Genomic DNA, 14,539 nt, shown 5'->3' on the forward strand with positions numbered 1-14,539 from the left:
CTGGGGTGCTAATTAATTTAAAACCTCTTCTCACTCCTGCGCTTACCAAAGGCATGCGGTAAAAGTAAGCATGCGCTAATTATTTTAAAGCCTCTTCTCACTCCGGCACTTACCAAAAGCATGCAGTAAAAATTTGAGTGTGATTCAAGCCTTGACCTTAAATCCTACTGAATAGCTCCTAATCTTCTTCCCTTTATGCGATTTCAAATTACCTGTATTGAAATCAGCCTCCTCCATTTTGGAAATGATGACTGAGCGAGGATGAAAGATCCGTGGCTGAGGATATTGACAGAGAAGGACTAAAAAAATCAAAAAAATAAATAAAGTTAAAAAAAAAAGGCGATTGCATTGTGAGCGATTCAGATGTTTTTAGACACATTTACTAGGATAATTCTGGAATATCCCTTTTCTGCTTAATGTTTTAATAGTGTTTTAGTGAGATTTTAAAGATTGTAAAGACATACCTCGAGGTCGGATGGCTGCGGTGAACACACAGTCTCAGAGAGAAGCCGAGCAGCCGAGCTCACAGCTGCCTTTTTTGACATAACAGCTGCCGCAGGATGACGAATAATCCATTGATGTCTCCGGTAAGATATATATATCACAATTTCCCCATCCAAAAACATGCTGGTTGACGTAGAGAAAACATGTTCGCTTGACCGCTCCGCTTCACAACAAACAAAGAAACACCGACAGCTGCAATACACCGCTTTCCACCAACAGCATTCTTCTTTATAGTCCATCCATCCATCCATCTTCTTCCGCTTATCCGAGGTCGGGTCGCGGGGGCAACAGCCTAAGCAGGGAAACCCAGACTTCCCTCTCCCCAGCCACTTCGTCTAGCTCTTCCCGGGGGATCCCGAGGCGTTCCCAGGCCAGCCGGGAGACATAGTCTTCCCAACGTGTCCTGGGTCTTCCCCGTGGCCTCCTACCGGTTGGACGTGCCCTAAACACCTCCCTAGGGAGGCGTTCGGGTGGCATCCTGACCAGATGCCCGAACCACCTCATCTGGCTCTTCTCGATGTGAAGGAGCAGTGGCTTTACTTTGAGTTCCTCCCGGATGGCAGAGCTTCTCACCCTATCTCTAAGGGAGAGCCCCGCCACACGGCGGAGGAAACTCATTTCGGCCGCTTGTACCCGTGATCTTATCCTTTCGGTCTTGACCCAAAGCTCATGACCATAAGTGAGGATGGGAACGTAGATCGACCGGTAAATTGAGAGCTTTGCCTTCCGGCTCAGCTCCTTCTTCACCACAACGGATCGATACAACGTCCGCATTACTGAAAACGCCGCACCGATCTGCCTGTCGATCTCACGATCCACTCTTCCCCCACTCGTGAACAAGACTCCTAGGTACTTGAACTCCTCCACTTGGGGCAGGGTGTCCTCCCCAACCCGGAGATGGCATTCCACCCTTTTTTTTATTTTTTTTTTTATTTCGGCAATCTTCACATAAAACAAAGAACAACAACAAGAAAAGAAAAAACAAAAAACAAAAAACACTCATTTGAGCAATGATTGAGCCGAAAGGGTGTAGGTTGAAGCAACGCTTATATAAACCTACCCCCATCACAACAAGAACAAGGTTCAAAATATATAAAATCTAAAACATGCTTCACTTATATATTTTTTTCAAACAATATATAAGCAACATATATGTAGCACACGTCTCATATACACAGTTTAACATTTAAATCAAACATATACATTTGTACACCTATATATATATATATATATATATACACACATACACACACATATACATATATACATACACACACATATATATATATATATATATATATATATATATATATATATATATATATATATATATATATATATATATATATATATATATATATACATATATCATACATACACAATTCATTTAAATTCCATATAAAGTGGTGATATATACATTTTAATATAACCTATACGTATAATTATGCAATCATAAATTGTATCTATATACATATATATTATTGTCTTTCTAAAACAATGTTTGCTCTTCTTTCTTATATTTACCAATGATAAATGATTTAAAAAGCTTTTTAAACTGGTTTATGTTGGTGCTGTGTTTTATTTTTTTTCATTATTAAATGAACAAATTGCAAAAGATTCAGCAACACAGATGTCCAAAATACTGCGTAATTATGCCATGAACAGAGACGACTTTTAGCCCTGTTTGGTGCAGCGCTAATATTTCCTTACAGTCCGTGACGTCACGCATACTCCTCATCATTCCGCGACGTTTTCAACAAGAAACATGCGGGAAATCTAAAATAGCAATTTAGTAAACTAAAAAGGCCGTTTTGGTATGTGTTGCAATGTTAATATTTCATTATTGATATATAAACTATCAGACTGTGTGGTCGGTAGTAGTGGCTTTCAGTAGGCCTTTAAGAGATCCATGAGTCCTATCTTTAGTTCAAAAGGTATTTAAATTCTCCATTTATCAGACTGCACCTACAACCTATAATCCGGATTGCAGACAACTAGGAAAAAAAGAGGTAAAAACACTGAAAACGGAGCAGGCCAGGGATTTATTAATGAAAGAAGAAGGGGTGTGGGCTGACGAAGTGTGTTTTAGCATCAGGTACACACTGTCACCCTCACTTGTGGTTGGCAGAGACCGATGGAGTGTGTTTGTCTTTCATCCTCCCACACCGTGAAGTCCCGCAGCTCTAACCACAGCGGGTGGCCCTCATTAATACTGTAACACCATTATAACTGTATTAGAAAGATAATGAGGCGTAGGAATGGGAGAATAATGATAAGGGTAAGTCATGTGGTTACTTTCTCCAGCCTCCTGATGGGTTGTTTTTTTTTCTTTTTAGCTGCAATTGAGAGAAATAGCCATCAACAGGATTGGACAGAAAAATGCCACCGCTTCTCATTTCCGTCCTGCACTTTTCTGTTTGTAGACATAACCAGCGTTCACTCGAGGTGCAGAAAGATTCCTTCCATAAAAACCGCTGCCACGTACGTTTTCCGGAGGTCTTCTCCAGCTTCCCCTACATGGTCAACGTGACGGCCATCAACGCTTTGGGGAAATCATCCAGGACTTTTTCCTTTGAGGAGTCAAGTATAGGTAAATGCTTTTTACTCAAGTTGTTTTTTTGGTGTACCTCCCATTCTTGTTGTGAACATGTCGCGCAACGTTGCATGCTCCCTAATCAAATGTACTTTTGGCTCCGGTGTTTGGACTCCATCCTGCAGTACATTTTGCCGCGTCGTTGCAAAAGATGCGGACCTTTTCGTGAATGTTTACCACAGTCCTAGAATTATTTTCCACAAATACTTGACAAAGCGTCCAAAAAGGTTGAAAATCTAGACCAGGAGTTTGGCAGCCAAAAATGTTGAAAGAGCCATTTTGGACGAAAAATAGAAAAAATGACATCTGTCTGGAGCTGCAAAAAATTGAAAGTGTTATATAAGTGTTATGATGAAAGCAACACATGATGTAAGTGTCTATATAAATTATATTAGCCTACTATCAAAATGACTGTAAAAGTCTCATAAAAGTGTTATAATGAAAGCAACACATGATTTGTCTATATAAGCTATATTAGCCTACTATCAAAATGACTTTAAAAGTCATATATAAGTGTTATAATGGAGACAACACATGATGTAAGTGTCTATATTAACTATATTAGCCTACTATCAAAATGACTCTGAAAGTCTTATATAAGTGTTATAACGAATGCAACACATGACGTAAGTGTCTATATAAGCTATTTTAGCCTACTATCAAAATGACTTTAAAAGTCATATATAAGTGTTATAATGAAGACAACACATGATGTAAGTGTCTATATAAATTATATTAGCCTACTATCAAAATTACTGTAAAAGTCTTATATAAGTGTTATAATGAAGACAACACATGATGTAAATGTATATATTAACTATATTAGTGTTGGGATGTCGCATGGCTGCAGTTGTGTGACCTCAAGTATGCAAAAATCCAGGAGAGCAGAAAGCCGGTAAGATGATTTTAATTTCATCAAAGTAAAAGATATAAACAGAAAGCAGTCTTGCATGGAGATGTTCCCAACATGGTTTTAACTTCGAGCACTGAGGAGTGCTCGAGTGAAACATAAATAGACCTATGTTGATTGACAGCAGCTGAGGACCGCTGCCAATCAACGGCGAGTGTGACAAAAACAGTGCTCAGCGGAGTAAACAGGAAGTATGACAAAATAAGAGCACTGAACAGGAAATAAAGTACAAAACACGAAAAACTATCAGAAAGTAAGTGACAGATCGTTACAGGACCTCCCCCTCAAGGAACAGATACCAGATGTTCCCTGGAAAAGAAAAATGGAAAAAAATGTCCACAAAGTAAGGGAGGATGGAAGGAGGATTTGGTGGAAGGTCGCCAAACCTCGTGTCCCCGCAGCCAGCGAGGGAAAGTCAGGTGGCGACGGCGCGTAGAGCGCCGCTGGAACTGGCGGGGCGGGCGGCCACGGAACAGCCACATCATTGGCCGAAAAAGAGACGAGTGCATCCCGCGAGGAGGACGCCCAGGGCACGGCCACATCCGCGGCTGACGTGGAGGCGGGCGCGCTGAAGCAGGCCCGGAGACAGCAGACAAAGCGGCGGGGGCTGCAGCCAAAACAGATACCTCTGCAGGAGGCGGCTGAGGAGCCGATGTTGGTGCCGGCGTGGAAGCGGCAGACGTCATCAACGGCGTGGAAGCGGAAGACGTCATCGGCGGTGTCGAAGCGGCAGACGTCATCGGCGGCGTGAAAGCGGCAGACGTCATCGGCGGCGTGAAAGCGGCAGACGTCATCGGCGGCGTGAAAGCGGCAGACGTCATCGGCGGCGTGAAAGCGGCAGACGTCATCGGCGGCGTGGAAGCGGCAGACGTCATCGGCGGCGTGGAAGCGGCAGACGTCATCAACGGCGTGGAAGCGGAAGACGTCATCAACGGCGTGGAAGCGGAAGACGTCATCGGCGGTGTCGAAGCGGCAGACGTCATCGGCGGCGTGAAAGCGGCAGACGTCATCGGCGGCGTGAAAGCGGCAGACGTCATCGGCGGCGTGAAAGCGGCAGACGTCATCGGCGGCGTGAAAGCGGCAGACGTCATCGGCGGCGTGAAAGCGGCAGACGTCATCGGCGGCGTGATTGTTGCAGATGTCATCGGCGGCGTGAAAGCGGCAGATGACGCCGGGCGAGGAGAAGCAAATGCTGGCCGAGGAATAGCGGATGCCGGCGGTGACGAAGCCCGGCGTGGTGCTGCTCTTGGCGGCGTTGGAGCTCGGCGTGGAGCCGGCGTTGGGGCTCGGCGTGGAGCCGGCGTTGGGGCTCGGCGTGGAGCCGGCGTTGGGGCTCGGCGTGGAGCCGGCGTTGGGGCTCGGCGTGGAGCCGGCGTTGGGGCTCGGCGTGGAGCCGGCGTTGGGGCTCGGCGTGGAGCCGGCGTTGGGGCTCGGCGTGGAGCCGGCGTTGGGGCTAGGCGTGGAGCCGGCGTTGGAGCTGTGCGAAAGCCCGCTAGGGACGTAGATGTCTCCGTGGAAGGAGACGCTGGCGGGGGTGACAGCGGTGTGTGCCTGGCTGCACCGCAGTGTATAGTGGGCCCCCCTCCACTAGGTGGCTGCCAGACACCGTTCACACATGCGGGAAAACGTGCCTGCTCGTCGGAGTCCCCCGGTGCGAAAACCAGGGACGGGCGGGAGGGGACCAGGAGGAGGGACGAAGACACGTCCCGTGCCAAGTCCCAGCAGGAGGACAAAAGCGACCTCACTGTGGGCTCCACTGGAGCTCTCGGCGAACCAAAAAAGAGAGCGGGAGCTGGCAAAAAGAGCAGCCGGGGAGCAGCCGCTGGAAGCTGCGTAGGAGCAGGGAGAAGCAGCTCAGCAGACGACGGGAAGGATGGCGGCGGCGGACGTGCCGGTCGGAGAGCCGCAGTCGGCGACGGAGCCGCAGGAGCCGCGAGACGTGAAGGAGGAGGCGGGCGCGCCGGTCGGTGAGCCGTAGCCGGCAGCGTTGCCGAGAGGAAGGATGGCGGCGGAGGACGCGCCGGTCGGAGAGCCGTAGCCGGTAGCGTTGCCGCGGGAGCCGCGAGGCATGCAGGAAGTGGCGGACGTGCTGGTCGGAGAGCCGTAGCCAGCCGTTGAGCCGAGAGGAAAGATGGCGGCGGGGGACGCGCCGGTCGGAGAGCCGAAGCCGGTGGCGTTGCCGCGGGGAGAGGGTCCGCGTCTGTAGGCTGGGACCGCACAAACCTGGCCTTCAAGTCCTCCAGGAATTGTGCGGTCCAGAACGTCGGCTGAGGATTGCCGACAGGGATTCTCGCGAGGTCACAATTTTCTGGCTCGAAGTTACTGTTGGGATGTCGCATGGCTGCAGTTGTGTGACCTCAAGTATGCAAAAATCCAGGAGAGCAGAAAGCCGGTAAGATGATTTTAATTTCATCAAAGTAAAAGATATAAACAGAAAGCAGTCTTGCATGGAGATGTTCCCAACATGGTTTTAACTTCGAGCACTGAGGAGTGCTCGAGTGAAACATAAATAGACCTATGTTGATTGACAGCAGCTGAGGACCGCTGCCAATCAACGGCGAGTGTGACAAAAACAGTGCTCAGCGGAGTAAACAGGAAGTATGACAAAATAAGAGCACTGAACAGGAAATAAAGTACAAAACACGAAAAACTATCAGAAAGTAAGTGACAGATCGTTACAATTAGCCTACTATCAAAATGACTTTAAAAGTCTTGTATAAGTGTTATAATGAAGACAACACATGACGTAAGTGTCTTTTTAAATGATATCAGCCTACTATCAAAATTACTTTAAACGTTTTGTATAGGTGTTATAATGAAGACAACACACAATGTATGTGTCTATATTAGGTATACTAGCCTACTATCAAAATGACTTTAAAACCCCTATATAATTGTTATAATGAAAGCAACACATATTAGCAATTTTAGCCTACTATCAAAATGACTTTAAAAGCCTTATATAAGTGTTATAATGAAGACAACACAATACATAAGTGTCTATATTAGTTATATTAGCCCACTATCAAAATGACTTTAAAAGTCTTATATAAGTGTTATAATGAAGACAGCATATGATGTAAGTGTCTATATTAACTATTTTAGCCTACTATCAAAATTACTTTAGAAGCCTTATATAAGTGTTATAATGAAGACAACACATGACGTAAGTGTCTATATAAATTATATTAGCCTACTATCAAAATGACTTTAAAAGTCTTATATAAGTGTTATAATGAAGGCAACACATGATGTAAGTGTCTATATTAGCTATACTGGCATACTATCAAAATGACTTTAAAAGCCTTATATGATTTTTATAATGAAGGCAACACATATTAGCAATTTTAGTCTACTATCAAAATTAGTTTAGAAGTCTTATATAAGTGTTATAATGAAGACAACACATGATGTAATTGTCTATATTACCTATATTAGCCTACTATCAAAATGACTTAAAGTCTTATATAATCGTCATTATGAAGACAACACATGATGTAAATGTCTATATTAGCTACATTAGCCTACTATCAAAGGCTGACGCAAATCTTCGCTGACAGAAATGTTGTATTTTAATTTTTATTGTACACATTTTTGCAACATTGGAAATCATTAGTAACATGGAGGCTTCTCACAGGATAGATATCTCCTGGAAATGACTCTATTAGAATGGCCAAAGGTATAAATGTGTGTGTCCAAGTTAAAGGAAACGGCAGGCTGTCTTTTTCTAATGGATTTATTACGATCTGTGCAAGCTGGGTAAAATTTGCTGTGGTCTGGAACAACATGGCACACAAACAACTATGTGAAATGCAGCCAATATTACATACAGATATGCATTTTCACACATCTCTGAAAGAGGTCCAGGGAGCCACTAGGGCGGCGCTAAAGAGCCACATCCGACTCGAGAGCCGCGGGTTGCTGACCCCCGATGTGAGGGCATCTCATTGAAGATGTCGGCCCCTCCCTCAATGTTGCAACATTTGTTCAAGCACAGATGACTTGACTTTATTCCCTCCCTCGGGTGGCTGGCTTCACACACATCAGTAATCAATGGCAGAAAGACAGCAAATACAAAATGCACGAGACAATAAATGAAACGGGGAGCCAGAGCCGCTTTTTTTCCCCCCCTCGGGAAACAAGCATAGTCTGTTTGCCAGAAACTAACGACCGGAGCACCCGTGTCTTTGAAAAACACTCTGAAAAATAATGGGAGCTGATGAATGGAAGCTGATGTGAGAGTTACTAATGCGTGGTCAGACGTCTGAATAAAAGATGTGTGATAACACAGCTTGTAAACACATTTATCTTTCCCCCAATCTTTGAAGGGTGCTCAAGTTACAAAAAAATATATATTAGCCAAAATGTTGCAAGGAAGCAGCAGGGGTTGGGGTTGACTTTGCGTTAATTGGCGCAATCACAGCCTTGCAAATTCCTGGAGGGTTTTCTTATTTTCTTCTTATCATTGCATTGGACACCAGAATATTTTCCAGAATATTTACACACGGGTGATGAACAACAAGTACAAATCAATCTGCACATTCATTGACCATGAAATGATTAACGTGGACCCCGACTTGAACAAGTTGAAAAACTTATTCGGGTGTTACCATTTAGTGGTCAATTGTACGGAATATGTACTGAACTGTGCAATCTACTAATAAAAGTATCAATCAATCAATCAATCAATCCCAATGCGCCCCAATTAGTAATAGTTTTTTATATGCCAGGGCGGTATAGCTCGATTGGTAGGGTGGCCGTGCCAGCAACTTGAGGGTTGCAGGTTCGATTCCCGCTTGTGCCATCCTAGTTACTGACGTTGTGTCCTTGGGCAAGACACTTTACCCACCTGCTCCCAGTGCCGCCCACACTGGTTTAAATGTAACTTAGATATTGGGTGTCACTATGTAAAGCGCTTTGAGTCACTTGAGAAAAGCGCTATATAAATATAATTCACTATATACATATATACAGTCGTGGTCAAAAGTGTACATTTTTTTGTGATGTAGTGATTGGGGCACATACTTGTTGCTCACAAAAAACGTTCATGAAGTTTGCGTCTTTTATGAATTCATTATGAAAATGTGAAAAGTATACATACAGCTATGGTAATATTTGTTTACATGTCCCTTGGCAAGTTTCACTGTAATAAGGCACTTTTGGTAGCCATCCACAAGATTCTGCTTCAATTTTTGACCACTCCTCTTGACAAAATTGGTGCAATTCAGCTAAATGTGTTGGACTTGTTTCTTCAGCATTGTCCACACGTTTAAGTCAGGACTTTGGAAGGCCATTCTAAAACCTTCATTCTAGCCTGATTTTAGCCATTCCTTTACCACTTTTGAGGTGTGTTCTGTTGGAACACCCAACCGCGGCCAAAACCCAACCTTCGGACCAGTTCCATTGGCAGCAAAACAGGCCCAGACCATAATGCTACCACCACAATGCTAGAAGGTAGAATGGTGTTCCTTGGATTAAAGGCCTCAACTTTTCTCCTCCAAGCATATTGCTGGGTATTTTGGCCAAACGGCTCCATTTTTTGTTTCATCTGACATCACATGGACAAAGATAAGACCTTCTGAAGGAAAGTTCTATGGTTAGATGAAACAAAAATGGAGCTGTTTGGCCACAATACCCAGCATTTTGTTTGGAGGAGAAAAGGTGAGGCCTTTAATCCCAGGAACACCACTATTACTGTCAAGCATGGTGGTGGTTTTGATTGATTGATTGATTGATTGATTGATTGATTGATTGATTGATTGATTGATTGATTGATTGATTGATTGATTGGTTGATTGATTGATTGAAACTTGACCACTAAATGGTAACACCCGAATAAGTGTTTCAACTTGTTTGAGTCGGGGTCCACGTAGTATTATGCTTTGGCCCTGTGTTGCTGCGAATGTGTGTATATGTATATATATATATATATATATATATATATATATATATATATATATATATATATATATATATATATATATATATATATCCATCCATTTTCTACTGCTTATTCCCTTTCGGGGTCGCGGGGGGCGCTGGTGCCTATCTCAGCTACAATCGGGCGGAAGGCGGGGTACACCCTGGACAAGTCGCCACCTCATCGCAGTATATATATATATATATATATATATATATATATATATATATATATATATATATATATATATATATATATCGAGGCTAGAACTAATTGTTCATGTTCACATTGTTTCTTATGGGTGACTCTTACTTTTGCGTTTGAGGGCGGTATAGCTCGGTTGGTAGAGCGGCCGTGCCAGCAACTTGAGGGTTGCAGGTTCAATCCCCGCTTCCGCCATCCTAGTCACTGACGTTGTGTCCTTGGGCAAGACACTTTACCCACCTGCTCCTAGTGCCGCCCACACTGGTTTAAATGTAACTTAGATATTGGGTTATCACTATGTAAAGCGCTTTGAGTCACTTGAGAAAAGCGCTATATAAATATAATTCACTATATACATATATACAGTCGTGGTCAAAAGTGTAAATTTTTTTGTGATGTAGTGATTGGGGCACATACTTGTTGCTCACAAAAAACGTTCATGAAGTTTGCTTCTTTTATGAATTCATTATGAAAATGTGAAAAGTATACATACAGCTATGGTAATATTTGTTTACATGTCCCTTGGCAAGTTTCACTGTAATAAGGCACTTTTGGTAGCCATCCACAAGATTCTGTTTCAATTTTTGACCACTCCTCTTGACAAAATTGGTGCAATTCAGCTAAATGTGTTGGACTTGTTTCTTCAGCATTGTCCACACGTTTAAGTCAGCACTTTGGAAGGCCGTTCTAAAACCTTCATTCTAGCCTGATTTTAGCCCTTCCTTTACCACTTTTGAGGTGTTTTCTGTTGGAACACCCAACCGCGCCCAAAACCCAACCTTCGGACCAGTTCCATTGGCAGCAAAACAGGCCCAGACCATAATGCTACCACCACAATGCTTGAAGGTAGGATGGTGTTCCATGGATTAAAGACCTAAACTTTTCTCCTCCAAGTATATTGCTGGGTATTGTGGCCAAACAGCTCCATTTTTTGTTTCATCTGACATCACATGGACAAAGATAAGACCTTCTGGAGGAAAGTTCTATGGTCAGATGAAACAAAAATGGAGCTGTTTGGCCACAATACCCAGAATTTGGTTTGGAGGAGAAAAGGTGAGGCCTTTAATCCCAGGAACACCACTATTACTGTCAAGCATGGTGGTGGTTTTGATTGATTGATTGATTGATTGATTGATTGATTGATTGATTGATTGATTGATTGAAACTTGACCACTAAATGGTAACACCCGAATAAGTTTCTCAACTTGTCGGGGTCCACAAGTCGGGGTCCACGTAGTATTATGCTTTGGCCCTGTGTTGCTGCGAATGTGTATATATATATATATATATATATATATATATATATATATATATATATATATATATACATATATATATATATATATATATATATCCATCCATTTTCTACCGCTTATTCCCTTTCGGGGTCACGGGGGGCGCTGGTGCCTATCTCAGCTACAATCGGGCGGAAGGCGGGGTACACCCTGGACAAGTCGCCACCTCATCGCAGTATATATATATATATATATATATATATATATATATATATATATATATATATATATATATATATATATATGTATATATATATATATATATATATTATAGTGTCTGCAAAGTGTGCTGTTTCTTACTAAAATAAGGACTTTTGTCGAGGTTAGCGGCATAGCTCGGTTGGTAGAGTGGCCGTGCCAGCAACTTGAGGGTTGCAGGTTCAATCCCCGCTTCCGCCATCCTGGTCACTGCCGTTGTGTCCTTGGGCAAGACAATTTTCCCCACCTGCTCCCAGTGCCACCCACAGTGCTTTAAATGTAACTTAGATATTGGGTTTCACTATGTAAAGCGCTTTGAGTCACTGGAGAAAAAGCGCTATATAAATATCATTCACTTACAAAGTATGTCCAAGACCACTTCAGTCCATAAATAAGGTTCCAGCCGGTATTATCGTGTTAAACCTTGAAAGAAAAACAAAGTAAAAACAACACCTATCTTGTCAGATTTTGCTTTAGTTAGTCAAATGTGGATGACAAACGTTTAAAAGCTTCTGATGGTTGGGCTCGTAAAGTCGTCTTTCCGTGAGACTGCAGACGTTTATTCAACAAGAGCAGGATGGTTAAAATTCCTAACGCACCGACTGCAGGGTAATGAAGAGAAAATGTGTCAAGTGTCGGCAAGGAATGAGCTCGACTCGAGCAGATAAGGGAAGAGCTTCCAGCAGTTGTCAACTGGCTGGTATCACTTCTTTCAGAGTGTGAGAGTTTGCATGAAGTGATCCAGTGACATGTTCAACCAAATCCTGGACACAGGACTCATGAAAATGTTAATGCTCGCCAGATTAACGCCTTGGCTGAGGGAACTTCTTTGAACGAAATGCTCCTTATTTTGCCTTCTTTTACATGTCCCTGTACTTCTTCTACTACAACAGGGGTCGGGAACCTTTTTGGCTGAGGGAGCCAAAGAGCCAAATATTTTTCAAATGTATTTCCGTAAGAGCCATGTAATATTTTTTGCAACACTGAACACAACTAAACGCGTGCATTTTTAAGTAAGACCAACATTTCTAGAGTATAACAGGTATCTTATTTTTTGTAAAAACATTGTTATTCTGAAGCTAACTGTGGAGGGGTCGTGGCATGCGGGCCTGCAGCGAAACGGGGGTGTGCCAGGACCGTAGTTTGCCCACCTGGGCCTTGTTATCTAATCACTCTATTATACGCAGCATCCAGGAAGAGAGACAGGGTTGGGGCTGGAGCCAGAGCGCGAGCGAGAAGGAAAGACAAAAAGACAATTGCTGGAAAGCAACTGAGCGTCTTATTTAAAAATAAAACAATATTTAAACCCTGAAACAGGCTCTCGTGCCGGTGCTTGGTGGTCTGAAGAACCCCCAGGATTGCAAGCCCCACATTAACCAATAATAAATAAATAACTTCTTACCTTTATGTAACTTCTTCAACAGGTGCAGCAGAAAATGAATGGATGGATTAAAAATAAATGTTTTATATTTTGAAGGTTATTTTTAACACTGTGATTACAAGTGGAATTATTCATTACTTATCGTGTTAAGCAATGTCAGCTCAGATTTATCCGAGAGCCAGATGCAGTCATCAAAAGAGCCACATCTGGCTCGCCAGCCATAGGTTCCCTACCCCTGTACTACAAGTCTCTTATTTCTTCTCTCGACCTGTCTTAGTCACTTTATTCCTCATTCCTTGCTATTGTCAATAATATATAGCTTTTACCCAGCTTGTACATTGTTAATACATTTTCTGTTTTTCTTTCCACCACATTTCACAGGTCAGTGTAGTAAACCAGGCTGATGACCTATTGGGGAGTTTTACAGTCTATCTTTACACTGATACCATGTAGGCTTGTACGGTATACCAGTATTAGTATGGTACTGCGATACTAATGAATCATATTCGGTCTCTAAAAAGTACCGGTCACCCCCCGCCATCGTCACATCATGGCATTGCTGCTTTTACCAGCAGAGGAGCATGTTCGGCAGCACACACGCATAGAGTACTTACTAGCAGACACGGTGTGTAGATAAACATGCTTCACCAAACACTGTAGGAGGATACAAAAGCTCACTGGTGCCACCTCTAACAAAAGTGACTATAAACAAATGCCATGGGTGGATGTACGCCTAACATCCACTGTAATGATACCAAGTACAGGAGCGTATCTAGTCGACACTACTATGATTTCGTCAATATTATTTAGCATCATACTTGCCAACCCTCCCGGATTTTCCGGTAGACTACCAAAATTCAGCGCCTCTCCCGAAAACCTCAAATTTTCCCCCCGAAAATCTCCCGAAATTCAGGCGGAGCTGGACACCACGCCCCCTCCAGCTCCATGCGGACCTGAGTGACGTGTATAAAGAGCGTGTCTGCCCAATGACGGTATAACTGTAGAATGATCAAGGGACGAGTTCTTGGTTTCTTATGTGTGTTTATTGTTAGGCAGTTTCATTAACGTCATCCCAGCATAGTAAAACAACACAGCAGTCTGTTTTCGTCTACCGTAAAGCAGTTCATCTGCCGTAAACAGCAATGTTGTGAGACTCTTAAACAGGACAATACTGCCATCTACTGTACATGCATATGGTTAGAAAAACAAGGATGGACAATTCAACCCTTAACTCAACAATGAGTATATAAGTGTTATGTGTGTGTAAATGTGTAAATAAATGAACACTGCAATTCAAGTATTTATATATATATATATATATATATATATATATATATATATATATATATATATATATATATATATATATATATATATATATGTATATATATATATATATATATATATATATATGAAATACTTGACTTGGTGAATTCAGCGGTAAATATACTCCTCCCCTCTTAACCACACCCCACCCCTGCCCCCAACCACGCCCCCCACCTCCCGAAATCGGAGGTCTCAAGGTTGGCAAGTA

General features: G+C 42.9%; 1 protein-coding gene across 2 annotated transcripts in view; it reads left to right on the forward strand.

The window, feature by feature from the left end:
* Window positions 1-14,539, forward strand: part of cntfr (ciliary neurotrophic factor receptor) — a 723,314-nt gene that overhangs the window by 587,753 nt on the left and 121,022 nt on the right. For both annotated transcript variants that reach the window (XM_061877005.1, XM_061877006.1), the window contains one exon: window positions 2,928-3,094. In XM_061877005.1, the coding sequence (XP_061732989.1) occupies window positions 2,928-3,094 (167 nt within the window). The remainder of the gene's footprint in view (window positions 1-2,927; window positions 3,095-14,539) is intronic.

The sequence above is a fragment of the Nerophis ophidion genome, linkage group LG17, assembly GCF_033978795.1.
Source record: "Nerophis ophidion isolate RoL-2023_Sa linkage group LG17, RoL_Noph_v1.0, whole genome shotgun sequence".
Taxonomy (NCBI): Eukaryota; Metazoa; Chordata; class Actinopteri; order Syngnathiformes; family Syngnathidae; genus Nerophis; species Nerophis ophidion.